Raw genomic sequence first — 19629 nt, forward strand, 5'->3', positions numbered from 1 at the left:
TCTTTGCGACCCCATGGACTGCAGCACGCCAGGCCTCCCTATCTGTCACCAACTCCCAGAGTTTACCCAAAATCATGTCCATTGAGTTGGCTATGCCATGCAACCATCTCATCCTCTGTCCCCTTCTCCTCCTGCCCCCAATCTTTCCCAGCATCATGGTCTTTACAAATGAGTCATCTCTTCGAATCAGGTGGCCAAAGTATTGGAATTTTAGCTTCAGCATCAATCCTTCCAATGAACACCCAGGACTGATCTCCTTTAGGATAGACTGGTTAGATCTCTTTGCAGTCCAAGGGACTCTCAAGAATTTTCTGTTAACACCACAGTTCAAAAGCATCAGTTCTTCGGTGCTCAGCTTTCTTTATAGTCCAACTCTCACATCCATACATGACTATTGAAGAAACCATAGCCTTGACTAGACGGACCTTTGTTGGCAAAGTAATGTCTCTGCTTTGTAGTATGCTGTCTAGGTTGGTCATAACTTTCCTTCCAAGGAGTAAGTGTCTTTTAATTTCATGGCTGCAGTCACCATCCGCAGTGATTTTGGAGCCCAAGAGAATAAAGTCTGCCACTGTTTCTACTGTTTTCCCATCTGTTTGCCATGAAGTGATGGGACCAGATGCCATGATCTTAGTTTTCTGAATATTGAGCTTTAAGCCAACGTTTTCACTCTCCTCTTTCACTTTCATCAAGAGGCTCTTTAGTTCTTCACTTTCTGCCGTGAGGGTGGTTATCATTGGCATAGCTGAGGTTATTGATATTTCTCCCAGCAATCTTGATTCCAACTTGTGCTTCTTCCAGCCCAGCATTTCTCATGATGTACTCTGCATATAAGTTAAATAAGCAGGATGACAATATACAGACTTGACGTACTCCTCTTCCTATTTGGAACCAGTCTGTTGTTCCATGTCCAGTTCTAACTGTTGCTTCCTGACCTGCATACAGATTTCTCAAGAGTCAGGTCAGATGGTCCCAGAGAAATGAGAAATGAGAAATAAAGAATGAGAAATAAAAAGTGAGCACTAGACAGGTCTATGAAGATACTAGTATGACCCCAATTCAACCCTCTAACACTTGAATTCTCGTTATTTTTAATAAGTCCCTTTTTTTGAAACTACAGTGAACTCAAATCTTGAATCTGAACAAATTTCAAAATCTAGTTCTTTATCTCCTATTTAATGAACTTCCTATGTTGCTTATCTAACCTTTAATTTTTGGTCCAGTTATTGTCAGATTATTCCTTGATGCTAAATCAGCTTTTAATGGTTTTATTCATATTGTTTACTAGCTTCCATTTTTTTCCAAGAAGAATTTTTACTTCTTGCCAATATGAACAATTTCCCACAGAATTTTGTATGAAACTATAAATAGAACTTTTAGACATTTATATACTATACTTAATGACTTTGAATATTAAGGGAAAATAGCTGAATTGTGTATATCTTTTAGTTGTGTACAAATTATTTGTTAAATCTGCAGATGGCATTTATAATTTTATTTTTACTGTGTTTCATCTTCAGTAGTAGAGTTGAGGGAGAGAAAATTAATTATATATAATTTCCCATGGAGATAAATGTTTAATTTCCGATAATGTTTATGAATAGGTTGCCCTAGAGGTTTTCAGGATAATTGAAGAATTATAGTCAAGTTGGCATTTAGTGATCACTCAATACACATTAGCTTATAATTTCTTAGGGTTTCTGTCTGCCATTCTATGATTGTATTGGAGATTCCACACACCACCCCTCCAGTTGGTGATTCGCTAGAAGGACTCACAAGACTGAGCACATAGTAAAGATCTCTTACAGTGAAAAGATACAAAGCAAAAACTAACAAAAGAGAAAGACACATGGGATTAAATCTGGAGGGAACCACACACAAGCTTCCAAGAGTATTCTGTCATTGGTCACAGGGAATGTGCTTAATTTCTCCAGCAATGAGTTGTTGCAACACACATGAAATGTGTTAAGGAGAAACTCAGTGCCTGGGGCTTAATGGGGGCTAGTCATGTGGGCATCTTCTGTCTAGTACCTACCGAGATTCTAGACTCGCAGAAGCAAAGCAGGTATCAGCGTAAAACACATTGATAGTACCAATAGTTGAGACACAAAGACTCCATCTTATCAGGGAATAAGAACCCTCTTAAATCGGGGAATAATGGGAACCCTCTTAAAATCCTAGATCCTTAGATGCCAGCTCCCTTGCAAGCAGGCCTTTCTAAAGATAGCAGTCTTAGACCTACTATGTTAACTCTTTCTCTGCATAAAAGTGATTATATTTTATACAACGGTTTTAAAATTGTCATTACTATGATCATCTCAGAGGAGTTTGGTCTACTAGGAAGTTTTGTCAGAGAATCATACATTTAAATGGAACCTCTGAGACACATGTGTTGCCCTTCAGTTTAATTTTTAAAGGAGTTTTTAAGATGAATTTGTTTCATTCAGATTTTCATACCTTTAAGAGCAAGAGTACTTTTATGAATTATAAAACAAAATTTTCTGGGCTACATTTAGTGTCACTCCTGGAGATGCTGTTAATAATAGCTGAAAATGCCTGAGGTCTTTTTACTGTTGATCCTTGTGGAAGATGGAATGTTTTAAGAATTTTTGTGTCTTAAATTTTTGAGTTGTATACTTCTGATATCCAAAGTGTATGTATAGTAATGAGGAAGATGCTACTAAAATATTACCATTTTGGAAAAAATGGTGGTAATAATTATGTAAGCATTTTTTTCCTCATAGACTAATAAAGTTGAAATAAAGAAGTAAAGCTAGATTTCTTTACTAGATTTAAAACAAAGATGCTTCTTTTCTTTTACTCTTCTTATGTAATATATGCCACTTCATTAATGAGTAGTGTGTTGGATGTGAAGTTTGTAATAGTCAAAATTTAATGGATCAGATAAATTTAAATTCTTGTTGAAAATTCATATACTTTATGAGATTTAGTATTATAAAAATAGGAGTTTTCTTTGAAATAATGTATCTATGCTAATTTGTTTAAGAATTTGTTATAGACTTTTGCAATTTAAGAAATTTTGAAATTTATTATTTATAAAAATTAACATGTTATTTTAAAACTTAAATAATTTATAGTAATGAAATGGTCCTGCTTCAGAAAAAGGTATTTAAATTATAAATTATGATTGTGATAATTCTTAAGTCTCTTTCATATTATTTTGATTTTATTTGCAGGTCCTAATCTACCCATGGCAACAGTTGACATAAAAAATCCAGAAATTACAACAAATAGATTTTATGGTCCACAAATCAACAATATCTCCCATACCAAAGAAAAGAAAAAAGGAAAAGCTAAAAAGAAGAGGTTAACTAAGGCAGATATTGGAACACCAAGCAATTTCCAGTAATGCAGTTCTTTTATTATTCTTATCTTTACTTTTGATTTATTCATTTCTGCTCTATTTTTAAATTGTTAGAAAATTCTGTTTTCTTTTTGGGAGACCCCTTACACTTATCACTTGCATACCTTAAGCTGTAATTTTGTTGTTGGAGTTTTTAAATGCTATTGATCAATAGACTTTTTATGAATCTTAGTTTATTTATTTTTCCACCTATCAGAAAAGAAAAATTAGAGTTGTTTTTTCAATTAATTGTTGGACATGAAAATGAAATCTCACTTTTCCCTATAAATGATATTTGGAAATTACCTGAAGGCATTGTCCTATTCTGTTTGGACTGCTAACAGAATACTATAGACTGGATAGCTGATAAAGAATGGAAATTTATTTCTCACAGTTCTGGAGGCTGTAAAGAGGCAGGCAAGATTTATTTAGTGTCTTGTAAAATCCCACTGCTTAGTTCATTGCCATCTTCTCATTGTGTCCTTACATGTTGGAAGAGGGCGAGAGAGCTCTCCAGGCCTCTTTCTTAATGGCACCAATCCTATTCTTGGGGAATCCACCTTCATGACCTGATTACCTCCTCAAATCCTCATCTCCAGGACTTATCACATTGGGATTAGATCTCAAGATAGGAATTTTTGGAAAACACACTCAGTCTGTTGTAGGCATCAAACCTTTAATATTCACTTGATGTATTTCAAGCATTCTCATGTGCATTACTTCATTTCTTCATTATAGAATTCCTGTCCTCTAATTCTTGGAATACTTGTGTTCTTATGCTAGTTTGAAGGTTAAGGAAATGGATGCTCAGAAAGATTGTGCAAAAATGTTAAGGCTCAGTTAATGGTGGAGCTGGAGCTAGAATCCTGGTCTCTTGACTACTTATACTTTTTTCCCCTGAAAATGATTATGTCTATGAGAACCATTAGTTCGGGCGAAAAATTCACTGATTGGGTTGGATTTCATGTATGTTATGTTTTTAATGTCATTTACACATTTTTTTTTTCTGCTTTTTTCTGTCTGCTACTTTAGGCACATTGGACATGTGGGTTGGGATCCGAATACTGGCTTTGATGTAAGTTATTTTCAAGCCATAAATGTTATTACTTTAAATATGTGGGAATGTCATGTCCTGCCTTTAGACTTTTATTCTTATTTTGTCAGTTCTAGTTTTTGGTTGAATATGCTTATATTTATGTTCATATTCCACTGAGGTTTGAAATCATATATTGTTCTATCATTGATGGCTAAGTCTCTAAAGAGAGTTTTTTTTTTTTTTAACTCTTTGGCCTTATATACTATAATATGAAATCTCTATGTTTTGAAAGTGAAGAGGAGGAAATTGTTTCTGCAGAGTGATCATTTGAGGGGAATATAAGCCAAATTACTTGAAAGTACCGTAGTCACATTCTGAATATCCAAAAATTGTCTAGATCTTTTTATTCTATTACTGTTTTTGGTGGTTTCATCATTCATTAATTTATAGCATTTGAGCAGAATGGTTGAAAATCAGTTACCTCAGTATATGTATTTAACATTTGACTGATAATCAGGGTTTGGAAAAATTATGTTGAAAAGAAATACTATTTGTGATTAGAATCAAAAATTATTTTGGTTACTTTTTTATTAATAGAACTACAGTGTTAGCACCACAATATTAAAAAAAAAAACTTTTATTTTTTATATTATGGTATAGCCAGTTAACAAACAATGTTGTGATAGTTTGAGGTGAACAGTGACAGGACTCAGCTATACATGAACATATACCCACTCTCCCCCAAGGGCTTCCTAGGTGGTTCTAGTGCTAAAGAACCTGCCTGCCAATGCAAGAGACATAGGAAATGTGAGTTTGATACCTGAGCTGAGATCCCTGGAGAAGGGCATGGCAACCCACTCCAGTATTCTTGCTTGGAGAATCACATGGACAGAGGAGCTTGGCAGGCTACAGTCCATAGGATCACAAAAAGTCAGACACAACAGAAGCAACTTAGCATGCACATTCTCTCCCAAACTCCTCTCCCATCCAGGCTGCCACGTAACATCAAGCAGGTGTGCTATAGAGTAGGTCCTTGTTAGTTAAGCATTTTAAATATAGCAGTGTATACATTCCCATTCCCAAATCCATAATCATCCCTTCCCTCCACACTTTCCCCTGGCAACCATAAGTTCCTTCTCTAAGTCTATAAGCCTTCTGCTTTTTTGTAAGTAGTTCAGTTTTATCACTTCTTTTTAGATTCCACATATAAGGGATGTCATATATTTCTCCTTCTCTATTTGCTCTACTTCAGTCAGTAGGACACTCTCTAGGTCCATTTGTGTTGCTGCAAATGGCACTATTTCATCCTTTTTAGTGGCTGAGTAATATTCTGTTGTATACATGCACCACTTCTTTCTCCATCCCTGTCACTTGACTTTGAGGTTGCCTCCATGCCTTGTCATAAACAGCACCACAATGTTCTTGAATGCCTCTTTGTGTTGGGCATTTTACAGGGTACTTGGGTTATAAAGAGGTACTTGACCTCAAATTTTGGAATAGATCTAATAATACTTTTTGTGGTTATTTGTGATCATATCTAAATCTTATTTAGGACAAGGTAGAATAGATGAACTTTAAAATGTTTCAGTCATGAAGGGATTGGTAAAAATCTAAATAAGATGCTTTCTTTACAAAGGTAGGAAACAGATAACATAAAATATAAAAGCTATTCTTTGTTCTTATCTTTTTCTGTTTTTTATAAGATATTTACTTAACATATAAATATTCTAACTATATTAAAAATTTATAAACATTAAAGAAAGTAATTTCATAAAAGGCACAGATAAGAGAATAAAATTTCAACTTGCTGGATTGGAGATAGATGTTATAGTTAGCAGTTATTTTATCTGTTGTAGCTGAATAATTTGGATCCAGAATTGAAGAATCTTTTTGATATGTGTGGAATCTCAGAGGCACAACTTAAAGACAGAGAAACGTCAAAAGTTATATATGACTTCATTGAAAAAACAGGAGGTGTTGAAGCTGTTAAAAATGAACTACGAAGGCAAGGTAACTTTTATTTCTGTTCAGGCATTCTGACTATTTTTCCTTTGAATCTTTTGAGGTCAGTTGCACAGATGACAGCTACATATGTTCATGTGAACCTTAAGCAGAATGTTGTTATTTATGGGATAACTTGTTTAGCCCCAGTGTACTATATTTTACATTATTTCAGTATAACTAAAAAACTTGTCAAGGCTTTTCTGTTTAAAAGTCATATTAAATTCATGAAAATTCATACAAAGTATTCTGGCTATTTGGTTTTAGAATAAAAAAGTATAGTTGCATATTTCACTTAGTAAATGTTAGAGACCACTATCAAAGTTGCATTTATTACCATTAGAAGTAGTAATTTAAGTGTAATTATGAATTCTATAATGTATAATAAGCATTTTTGGAATATAAATAATGCAAAATCTGTTTATTTTGAAATTTTTTTCTTAGCTAAAATATAATACTTGCCATTTGGTACCTGAGCACACAAATAACTTGCACCTTTTTAACATTTGATATTTTATTTAAATCACCATGTTTTTTGGTCATATCTTAATAATTGTCACAATTAAATGTAAATACAGTTAACTCTCAGTTTTCCAATATGACTGTTACCTCTTTGCCAGTTTATTCATTTGCAGCTACTTTTCTTCCTCCTTTTTGCATACTCGTGATAAGACAGTGTAGCAAAACAAAAGCTTCAGATAATCAAAGCATTCTTTTGAAGATTTAACTGACATTTTAAATTAGGTATTTGACTTACCTGTATCTTTTTCACTGCTGGTGTTCATTGATTCGTTCATTCACATATTCAGTAAACATTATTATGTTAGCACTAGTCTCTACTCAGGATATTTAGATACAAAGATATGGTTTCTGCCCTCAGAAATCTTACTATCTGTTGTGACAGCAGATAATGTAAACAATCATACAGTCATAATTGCTGTGGCAACACAATGCTAATTCCACCGAAAATGGTATGATGATGATTTATCTTATTTTGTGGAAAAAAATCACATTTCCAAAGTGTACGGATTTTTAATAAAAACATCTGGGCAACATTGTTTTTAAATGCTGCCAAAATAAGTCATGGTTACAATTAATGTGCAAATGATGGAGGTCTTGAGGACCTAGTTTGTTCCTTGACTCTTTTTCTCCACTGTTACCACTCACCTTCATCTTACACCAGATGATGCTCAGGCTCTCTCTGAACTGTCTGAATTTGTAAGTTTATAAATACCCTTGACATTTATTAGACAGTCCATATTGCTGGCCTCTCACCTGAATATCTGTAACTGAGAGTGGTCTGTATTAACTTGATTTTGGTTTTTTTGACTTTATTACTGCTTTTTATTCTAGCTGCTTTTAAAATATCAAATTAGGCAAAGTCCTGAATTGAATTTACCTAAAGCAAAGGAAAAATTTCACAGGCATTACAAAAAATACACTTCAGGAACTTAATACTCAAGATTCTCATACTCAAGAATCTTAACTCCCAGTATGGAACTTCTTAGACACCCAAGAATGATTTTATAGAAGATACATTTTTTAAGAGGAAGAATAAAAAGACAGATAATGATTTATTATGGAAATGTTTCCTTGGCGAAGCATATAGTGCATTCAGAAGTATGAAAAAAACAGGGAGAAGTTTATGAAGTTGTCATAAAAATAGGTTTTATAAGACCTGACTCAAATTTTTTGAAATTATTTTGTAAAATTATGTAATCAGGCTTGTAAAAAGTGGTAAACCTTATCATTTCCAGTATATCTTTTTGTGTATCTGTGCAGTTGTTTGAAGTCCATTAATTTATAATAAATAATCTGCTCTTTAGGTCCACCACAATGGAGTGGTATGTATGGGGGATGTTATTTGACACAGTGTCCTAAATTATGCATGTGTTTATTTTCAAAGAAGCTATAACTCATTTATCCTGCCTCCAAAACTAATATGCAGTAAGGTTTTCTTCCCTCTATTCAAACTAATGTTTGGGGTATATAGATGCTAAAGTAAGAAAGGAAATTTATTTCTATGAGTCCGAGTTCATTTTTGTCTGTAATTTAATTTTTTTGAAATTCTGTGGGTTACCTCTTACAGCACGTCTGTTGTTTTTATTATTACTTATTATACTTATTTTTAGTGATTGGTTTTTACACTTGGCATTATTTCAATAGCCTACATAAAATATATTTATATTTTTACATTAATTTGGGGCAGTGGGGAGGACTAAACATAAACATGCAGTTGGGTAAAGGACAACTCAGGGAGTTGTCAGTATTCCCATAAATTTAAATCTGTGTTGAATAATGTATGCCTGGTTTGCTTAATCCTGATGAGAGTGCATGAGAGCAGTTCTTCAAAGTGTTTCCTGAATTCTGTAACACATTTCTTTTAAATATTAATTTATTTGTATTATTTATAATTTCTGCTTATAATTCCCTTAAATATCAAATATCTAGAGTTATCTACTGGTTACTCTTCATTTGATCTGAAATAATTATTTTTAAGTATATCAGCTTTTCATTACAGTGTACCATCAAGATGAGGTTTTTTCTAGAAGCTTCAGTCTTTCTTCCTTTCTCACTAAGCTTTGATAGTTAAGAACAGTTTGATTTGTTGTAATTTTTGTGTCATGCTTTTTATTTACTAATTAAATATCTAAGAACTATCATTGTCATTCTGAATCTGGTGTTTGTGGTGACTCAAGAGTTTTGAAAACCTGTAGGCCTTGAGACTTTCTCATAGTGGTGTGTGGTGTCTGCCCAGTAGACATTTTTGTGCATGTGAACCTAGCTAATGTTATGCCATCTCTCCTCTCTTCTCCTGTCTTAATTCCTTCATATTTTTACCTTGGGATATGGCATATCTTTGGCATACTTTCCTTTTTATGTAGTCATAGTACAGATTATAAAAATAGAAAGGTGGTAATAGATGTTTTCGTCACAAAAATATAGAGAGATTTACAGTCACTTTTCAGAGAATAGAAATGCTGAACTTGTGCTGTACCCAAATTTGGTACAGCTGATAATTTATTCACTATAAATTAATGCTCTCCCCTTGCCTAAGCAGTAATTTAGTGTCTCTTTGAATGATTATTAGCTGAATCCCAAATTATTCCAATCAGTGTGCTTACTCCCAGTTCAAAAGAACTTTATATTCTCTCTACTGAAGAGATTGTTCATTGTACATAGAAGATTATGGTTCCAGAGTCCTTGGCGAAACCACAGGAAATGATTGACTAACAATATAGTTTTTGTAGTAGAATAGAGTGAGTCCTTTTCCTCTTGATTAGCAAACAATTAAATCGTAAAAAATACTAGTTTGGATAAATATCATTGATTTTTGAAATGCAAGCCTTAAATTGATTAAAATGAAATCTTTGTATCTGCTTGGAGGATTTGATGTACTCTCTTATTCAGGGGGTATACATAATGTACATATACCATATCCTTTTGGTTTTACTGTTATTACAAAATATGTTGGAAAAAGACTGGTCTTAGCAAGTTTGTCTTCTTGCTTTGGATCTGGTGAGAAAATTGGGTGAACCTTAGCTGCAGCAGCAGCAGCATGCCTTGAGTGTAAATAATGGGCACTCCCCTCAGTGGTGGCTTGTATCCAAGGAGGATGACTCTCCTGTTTGCTGCTTCGTGTTTCCAGTTTTAAAAGTCTCTGAATCAGGAGACAGTACCCCTGTGAGCCTCGCCTTACTGTCTGTTTCATCTCACATTTATGACCACATTTGATAGCATATTTCCCGTGATTGTCTCACATGAAATCAGAAAATAGTGTTTGACTTTTTTTTTAAGTGTTTTTTTTCCTCTTGGTATCATTGCATTTTTGAGCCTAATCCTATTATTTGAAATTAAGGTGGGTATTTGTATAGACTGCAGAACTATCCATCAGGAATATATTAGTTTGTACCAGTAAATATAAATAGCTTTATTCCTTAAAAAAAATTTTTTTTCTACTTTTTAATGAAAAAATAATGAAGTTTATTATTCTGTAAATTTGTGTATGCTCTTGGTAAAATCATGCCTCTGGAAATGTAATAAATTTATACTTTGAATTTCTCTGTTTTAACTTACACTTTACCTTTAGTAAAATAAGAATGTATATATTATTACTACCAGAGTAATGTTAATATTTTACTACTAACTTGAATTTTGCAGTGTTTAGAAATTTTCAGTAAATTTGTTAATGTCTCCTGAAGAAGTAATTGAACATTTCATCTGAGCAACCAGCCTCCCTACTGCCATTGCTAGAATTACACTATATCTATCACTATATTATATATTTATTATGTATTTATTATATATTATGTATTATATATCCTATAAACACAAAAATAGAGGACATTATAAATTAACAAATGTAAGTTAGGTGACAAAGGTTTACATTTTAAAAGAAAAAGTATTTGAGTTTAGCTCAGATTAACTTGAATAAATTCTAACAGATTATACTACATTAGCTATTTAATTCTGAATGTAAATTAACTGTATAGAACAGCTAACTATACTTGATTCTTTAAAGAGGAAAAGTAACCATTTTTATTAAAATGTAAAATGATGCTTATTGACCAAAATGTTTAATTTCATTGTTATAGTTTTGGTTTTTTTTTCCATTTATTTTTATTAGTTGGAGGCTAATTACTTTACATCATTACAGTAGTTTTTGTTATACATTGAAATGAATTAGCCATGGATTTACATGTATTCCCCATCCCAGTCCCCCCTCCCACCTCCCTCTCCACCCGATCCCTCTGGGTCTTCCCAGTGCACCAGGCCCGAGCACTTGTCTCAGGTACCCAACCTGGGCTGGTGATCTGTTTCACCCTAGATAATATACATGTTTTGATGCTGTGCTCTTGAAACATCCCACCCTCGCCTTCTCCCAGAGTCCACAAGTCTGTTCTATACATCTGAGTCTCTTTTTCTGTTTTGGATATAGGGTTATCGTTACCATCTTTCTAAAGTCCATATATATGTGTTAGTATACTGTAATGGTCTTTATCTTTCTGGCTTACTTCGCTCTGTATAATGGGCTCCAGTTTCATCCATCTCATTAGAACTGATTCAAATGAATTCTTTTTAATGGCTGAGTAATATTCCATGGTGTAAATGTACCACAGCTTCCTCATCCATTCGTCTGCTGATGGGCATCTGGGTTGCTTCCATGTCCTGGCTATGATAAACAGTGCTGCGATGAACATTGGGGTGCACGTGTCTCTTTCAGATCTGGTTTTCTTGGTGTGTATGCCCAGAAGTGGGATTGCTGGGTCATATGGCAGTTCTGCCTTGAGAAGTGGTGCTGATTTATAACAACTAAATTCTACTACTTTAGTGACTATTTTTTCAAGACCAGGAAAGTGATCTTTAGGCTGAGGATTCCCAGGTTAATTGGGAATTATAAGATATCAGAATTACAAGATATCATCTTTGCTCACATAGCTTTGTAAAGTAAAATACAAAGATGAGGCCTTTTTTCCGCATACTGTTTTAATACATGTTGAAATATGTTGCTTTTTCAGTATAATGTTTGTGGGGGGAAAAAAGCATGCTTTCTTTTTTCTGTTTGTATTTCAGCACCACCACCTCCACCACCATCAAGGGGAGGGCCGCCTCCTCCTCCCCCGCCGCCACATAGCTCGGGCCCTCCTCCCCCTCCTGCCAGGGGAAGAGGGGCTCCTCCTCCACCACCTTCAAGAGCTCCCACAGCTGCCCCGCCACCGCCGCCTCCATCCAGGCCAGGTGTGGGTGTCCCTCCGCCACCGCCAAACAGGATGTACCCACCTCCGCTTCCGGCTCTGCCCTCCTCAGCACCTTCAGGGCCCCCGCCACCGCCTCCACCCCTGTCAGTGAGCGGGTCCGTGGCGCCGCCCCCACCGCCTCCGCCGCCGCCTCCCCCGGGGCCGCCGCCTCCCCCTGGCCTCCCTTCTGATGCTGACCACCAAGTTCCGACTCCTGCAGGAAGCAAAGCAGCTCTTTTAGATCAAATTAGAGAGGGTGCTCAGCTAAAAAAAGTGGAACAGAACAGTCGGCCGGTGTCCTGCTCCGGAAGGGATGCACTTTTAGACCAGATACGACAGGGTATTCAACTGAAATCTGTAAGTAATCCATTCTTTTCAATCTAAACTATCTGTCTTCATGGAATTTTAAAGTAATTATAAGACGTCTTTGGAAAAAAATTTTTTTTTTTTACTTTTTATCTTGGCATTTTTTTTTAACCCTATGAGTTTCTGATATTTGTAATACCATAAAATGCATACATTTATACCTTTACCTGTGTAACCTATATTTCTGTATCAAAAGTACCACCCCAGAAAGTTCCCTCGTGCCTCTCTCCCTTCTCAAAAAGAATCACCAATCCGATTTCTGTCACCATAGTTTTAGTTTACCTATTATAGAACTTCATAAAGAGAATATTGCACTGTGTTCGAAATTCATTGTTCTAGACTTTTAAATGAAAGTTAATTGAGAGAAAAATCTTTATTAAACTACACACAAGTAAAAGTAGCCATATTGAAACCAATCGTAATCATACTGGTAAAGTCAGACCATTAACTTTATGAAAACTAAACTATATTTTAAAGTTTCTGTGTCTGAAATTTAGATTAGTAGAGAATCAGACTCCACAGAGAATTGAAAGAATTTCTGTAGCGATGGCAGATAATTTTGGATTCTCTGAGTTGGATGAGGTCATCATTTAACCTTCTTCTAGAGCAGGGCTTCCCTGGTGACTCAGATGGTAAAGCATCTGCCTGCAATGTGAGAGACCCAGGTTTGATCCCTGGGTCGGGAAGATCCTCTGGAGAAGGAAATGGCAACCCACTCCAGGACCCTCGCCTAGAAAATCCCTTGGACAAAGAAGCCTGGTATGCTATAGTCCATGGGGTCGGGAAGAGTCAGACCCAAGTGAGCGACTTCACTTTCACTTTCACTTAGAGCAGAGGTTACCAAACTTTTTTCTTTAAAGGACTAGATAGTAAACATCTTAGGCTTGCAGACCCATATAATATGTTACAGCTGCTCAGCTGTGCTGTTATACCACAGATGCAACAGCTGTACATGTACTGTGGAAGCAGCCATAGATAGCACATAAATGAATGGACATGGTTGTGTTCTATAAAGCTGTATTTATGGACACTGAAATTTGAATTTCATATAATTTGCACATATCACAAATGTTGTTCTTTAATTTTTGTTTTCTTTCAACCATTTAAAAGTGTAAAAATCATTCTTAGCTTTAAAAAAGTTATACAAAAAGATGAGACAGACTAGATTTGGCCCATGCAATAGTTTCCTGACTCCTGACCTAAAGCCTAAGCTACCTAACATTCATGTGCTTCCTGAGAGACCTTTATATGTGGTCTCTCAGTTCTTGGAGGAACATTTTACTGCAGGACTTCAGACAGGTTACAGATGATAGCTTTTTCTATGAAGTAAATGGAACTGAAAGAGATTTTTAATGGAAAATTATTCTGCAGTATGTAGAGAATTATAACTTCCTAAATCCTAGAAACTATCTAGGAAGGAAATAGCAGATAGGGAATACAACTAATTGAATGAAGGCATTTAAACATTAGCATAGCACAGATTTAAGAAACTTCCAGTCTTTAAAATGTGTTTAGATCTTTTCTTAACATGTATCCAGAATGATACTTAGATCAGCCTCTGAACAATCAACTGTTCCCTCTTCCCATTTACTTCTGACTAAAGGTTTCACAGGAACTTTGAATGGTTGTTAGTGGGCAGAATTACTGTCAAAATGACCACAGCCCAGATGAAAAGCAGATTTTAATGGGGCCGTACCCTTTAGAATTTTAGATACATAAGTTGACCCTTGGACAGCATGGGAGTTTTGGGTACCAGCCCCCTGAGCAGCCAGATGTGTGTATAACTTTTGACTCCCCCAAAACTTGATTACTAATGGCCTGTTGTTATCTGGAAGCCTTAAAATAACATAAAAATAAACATATTTTGTATGTTTTATATATATTATACTATATTCTTAAAGTAAGCTAGAGAAGAGAAATGTTGAGAAAATACATTTACAGTACTGAATTGGATTTATTAATACTATAACTTACATCATCCTGTTCACAAGATGAATAGTCTGTTAGTACCTACATCAGTATTTGTCAGTATTCTTATATAATGCTAGATGTTATATGTAATACACTAGACATTGAAAGTGAAAATATGAGAAATTTATAGTTATTTGCAGATATAACAATTCATACATTGATAGCAATAATGATTGCTTTATGGTAGCCTAGTATATTCAATATTATTGCTTCACTGTAGCTAACCTACATACGCTAACCTACATACTAATGAATGAATCATAAAATTTTATGGCATATATTATTACAATCATATTCTTAATACTGTATTGGAAACATTGTTATTTTTTTTTCAAAACCATTTACCTGTGATGATAGGCAGCTACACAGTTTCTCCAGTTACGAGAGGCATACCGCATGGTGACATAACTCAATCTTACACACTGTGTCCTATGTGATGAATACTTAGGTGATGTTGACACAAAAATATTTCATACAGTTCTCGCCATGTAGTCTTAGATTTTCACAAAAAGGCACACTTACACAACAGATAAGTTTGTTTTATTAACTGTATGGCATGATCAGTTCAGTCACTCAGTCGGGTCCAACTCTTTGCGACCCCGTGAAGTGCAGCACACCAGGCTTCCTGTCCATCACCAACTCCCGGAGCTTGCTCAACTCATGTCCATGGAGTTGGTGATGCCATCGAACCATTTCATCCTCTGTCATCCCCTTCTCCTCCTGCCTTCAATCTTTCCTAGCATCACAGTCTTTTCCAATGAGTCAATTCTTCTCATCAGGAGGCCAAAGTATTGAAGTTTCAGCTTCAGCATCAGTCTTGCCAATGAATATTCAGGACTGATTTCCTTTAGGATTGATTGGTTTGATCTCTTTGCTGTCCAAAGGACTCTCAGTAGTCTTCCCTAACCCCAACACCACAGTTCAAAAGCATCAATTCTTCAATGCTCAGCTTTCTCTATAGTCCAGTTCTCACATCCATACATGACTACTGGAAAAACCATAGCTTAAAACTAGACGGACCTTTGTTGGCAAAGTAATGTCTCTGCTTTTTAATATGCTATCTAGGTTGGTCATAGCTTTTCTTCCAAAGAGCAGGTGTTAATTTTGTGCCTGCCGTCACCATCTGCAGTGATTTTGGAGCCCCCCAAAATAAAATCTGTCACTGTTTCCATTGTTTACCCATCTATTTGCCATGATGTGATGGGACTGGATGCCATGATCTTCTTTTTTTGAATGTTGAGTTTTAAGCCAGCTTTTTCACTCTCCTCTTTCACTTTCATCAAGAGGCTTTTTAGTTCTTCTTCGCTTTCTGCCATAAGGGTAGTGTCATCTGCATATCTGAGGTTTTTGATATTTCTCCAGGCTGTCTTGATTCCACCTTGTGCTTCATCCAGCCTGGCATTTTGCATGATGTACTCTGCATATAAGTTAAATAAGCAGGGTGACAGTGTACAGCCTTGATATACTCCTTTCCCGATTTGCAGCCAATCTGTTGTTCTATGTCTGGTTCTAACAGTTGCTTCTTGACCTGCATACAGATTTCTCAGGAGGCAGATCAGGTGATCTGGTATTCGCTTCTCTTCAAGAATTTTCCACAGTTTATTGTAATCCATACAGTCAATGGCTTTGGCGTAGTCAATAAAGCAAAAGTGGATGTTTTTCTGGAACTCTCTTGCTTTTTCGATGCTCCAATGGATGTTGGCAATTTGATCTCTGGTTCCTTTGCATTTTCTATATCCAGCTTGAACATCTGGAAGTTCACGGTTCATGTACTATTGAAGCCTAGCTTTGAGAATTTTGAGCATTACTTTGCTAGTATGTGAGATGAGTCCAGCTGTGTGGTAGTTTGAACATTCTTTGGCATTGCCTGTGTTTGGGATTGGAATGAAAACTGATCTTTTCCAGTCCTGTGGCCACTGCTGAGTTTTCCAAATTTGTTGGCATATTGAGTGCAGTACTTACAGCATCGTCTTTGAGGATTTTAAGTAGCTCAACTGGAATTCCATCACCCCCACTAGTTTGTTCGTAGTGATGCTTCCTAAGGCTTACTTGACTTCGCATTCCAGAATGTCTGGCTCTAGGTGACTGATCACACCATTGTGGTTATCTGGGTCATTAAGATCTATTTTATATAGTTCTTCTGTGTATTGTTGCCACCTCTTCATAATATCTTCTACTTCTGTTAGGTCCATACCATTTCTGTCCTTTGTTGTGCCCATCTTTGCATGAAAAGCTCCCTTGGTATCTCTAATTTTCTTGAAGAGATCTCTAGTCTTTCCCATTCTATTGTTTTCCTCTATTTCTTTGCATTGATCACTGAGGAAGGCTTTCTTAATCTCTCCTTGCTGTTCTTTGGAACTCTGCGTGATGATGGCAAATGATTACTGTTTATTAAGTAGAAGTGGATCATCACAAGGGTCTTCATCATTGTTGTCTTCGCACTGAGTAGGCTGAGGAGGAGGAGGAGGAAAAAGAGGGGTTGGTCTCCTACACCTAACTGCAGTAGTAGCTTCATGAATTTATTGTTCTTTTTTCATTATCCTTAATGCTGGATTCATTTATCCTTAAATGGTGGGCAGCTGCAGACCTCATTCTATAGAACATATCACACAATTCAGTGTTTTCTTGTAATGTCATGACTTTTCTCCCCTTCTTTGGAGCACTTCCAGCATTACCAGTGGCACTTCATATGAGTCCCATGGTTTTATTCAAGGATTGCAGTATTGCACTCAATCCAATGAAAACTACATGAGAACTTCAAGAGATCATTTTTTACTATGATGCACAGTTTACTGGGGAGACAAACTGCTCACATTAGTAGAATCACAAGGAGTTTCAAGTAGATAGATATTCATGCATGGCTCTCTGAATTAGCAACTGAATTAGAAGATATCTACAAAATTAGGGCAGTAGTACAGTGAGCACTGCAATTAACCTTATGCAGTTATGATTTAAAACTGCATCTTTACATTTGTTTATATTTCTGTTAACAGGGAATGGTGCCATGTATGTAGGATTTCCCAAAGTCCGTTTGTGTGCATAAGCTTTAAAAAATTCTAACTTCTTACAATAGATTTGTGTATACTTTATGGTAATAAATGGTTAAGTAGACCTGTATCTACATATGTTTTATGCATTTGTGACATGTCTAACTTTTTCTTAATTTTTTTCATGTATTTGGGCAATGTGATTCATCTGTAAGTTTTTTCAGATGTAGAAGATCTTTAAAAAATGTTCCAATATATTTATTGGAAAAAATCTGCATATAAGTGGACCCATGCAATTCAAACTCATGGTATTCAAGGGTAGCTATGTGTATGTGTGTATAATTATTTAGTATAGTTGTGCTATTTCATTTTTAATTATACCAATAACATACTTTTCTGTGGATACTATAAGTCCAGGGACAAAATTAACAAAATGAGTATTTTGTATAAATGACTACTCATTTTAATCAAAGTGCACAGAGAGCAGTACTTTCTAAATTGCTTTTTTTTTTTTCCCTTAGTTTCTACAAATTTCCTGTAGTCTCTTTTTTAATGGGGCTTCCCTTGTGGCTCAGCTGGTAAAGAAATCAGTCTGCAATGCAGAAGACCTCGGTTTGATCCCTGGGTTGGGAAGTTCCCCTAGAGAAGGAAAAGGCTACCCACTTCAGTATTCTGGCCTGGAGAATTCCATGGACTGTACAGTCCATGTGGTTGGAAAGAGTTGGGAGTGTTGAAATCAGGGATTATTTTATATAGAAATTAGATTTTAATAAGATCTTTTTTTCTGTTTTAATGAGACCCTTTATTGATAGGGCTTTTTTTAAAAAAAAAACTTTTTATTTTGTATTGGGGTATAGTCAATGAACAATGTTGTAGTAGTTTCGGATGAACAACGGAGAGACTCAGCCATACTTATACATGTATCCATTCTCCCCCAAGCCCCACTGCCATCCAAGCTGGCATATAACATTGAGCAGAGTTTCATGTGCTGTACAATAGGTCTCTGTTGGTTATCCATTTTAAATATAGCAGTGTGTACATGACCTTCCCAAAAACCCTAACTGTTACATACCCCGGCATTATAAGTTGATTTTCTAAGTCTGTGAGTCTCTTTAATGAGACCCTTTGATACTGATTTTTTTCCCCTAAATGTAGTTTATATTAGATAAAGTAAACAGTACTTTAATTGGGTAAAGTTAGTTGCCTTGTGAGGTACATTTTGAAGGCTACCCATCTGATCTCCTTAATGTGAAGTTTCACATACATGAGAAGGAAGGTTCATTTTGAATTACAGTATATATATTGTCTACTATACATATTTATATTATAACTTTATATTAAATATAAAATTTAAAATTATAAAGCTTATTAGCAAAGCTGAATTTCAGGAAAATATAAGTCTCTTTAAATGCTCTTAGATATCTTAAAATGTGCTTCTCACCTAGTAACTCCAGGAATCTAAATATGTGCTCAGTTTTGTAGAACAATATCCTTTGATAACTGTTCTAAAGTTTCTTACCAGCCAAGGTTTTGTGTGTTAGAATGAATAGAAGTAACCCAACTTCAAGGGCAAGTACCAAAAAGTTTGATTTTTAATCTAAATTTGGAAATCTATTGATGGCCTATGCATTAAGAATAGGAAATACATCTTACATAAGTCTTTTAAAGCAGCAATTTTTTTTTTTGGTTTTTTATTAATTCAGTTAATCCTATCTTGGGCTTGATTGTTTGCTTTTTTAGTTTTATTTTGTTTTAAAATAATGAAGTGCTTGTAAGAGAGAAGGATTTTCTGGAGACAGAGACTTTCTGCTGAGGATGTATTACTTAGTTTTGCTAACTTTCCTTTCCAAGGTAACTGATGCCCCAGAGTCTACACCAGCAGCACCTGCACCCACTTCAGGAATTGTAGGTGCATTAATGGAGGTGATGCAGAAGAGGAGCAAAGCCATTCATTCTTCAGGTATGTTTGCGTGTGTGTATGTATAGTTAATAAATTTGAATATTTGAAGTTCTGTTTCTCTTTTTATTCTGTGACACAGTCTTTTCTAGATTTTCTTCCTGTTATTGATTACCTCATTGATGTAAGTTCTCAGACATATTTTAAGAAGTTGTCACTGTGACTAGTCTGTTTGAAGCTTAATGGATGCCATGTCATAACCATAAATT

At 35.4% G+C, this 19629-nt stretch overlaps 1 protein-coding gene across 2 annotated transcripts in view; it reads left to right on the forward strand.

Moving 5' to 3' along the window:
* WASL (WASP like actin nucleation promoting factor) overlaps positions 1–19629 on the forward strand; it is a 75214-nt gene that overhangs the window by 50135 nt on the left and 5450 nt on the right. For both annotated transcript variants that reach the window (XM_020909480.2, XM_020909479.2), the window contains exons 6-10: positions 3198–3366; positions 4397–4439; positions 6257–6410; positions 11976–12496; positions 19315–19423. In XM_020909480.2, the coding sequence (XP_020765139.1) occupies positions 3198–3366; positions 4397–4439; positions 6257–6410; positions 11976–12496; positions 19315–19423 (996 nt within the window). The remainder of the gene's footprint in view (positions 1–3197; positions 3367–4396; positions 4440–6256; positions 6411–11975; positions 12497–19314; positions 19424–19629) is intronic.

Source organism: Odocoileus virginianus, chromosome 1, assembly GCF_023699985.2.
Source record: "Odocoileus virginianus isolate 20LAN1187 ecotype Illinois chromosome 1, Ovbor_1.2, whole genome shotgun sequence".
Classification (NCBI taxonomy): Eukaryota; Metazoa; Chordata; class Mammalia; order Artiodactyla; family Cervidae; genus Odocoileus; species Odocoileus virginianus.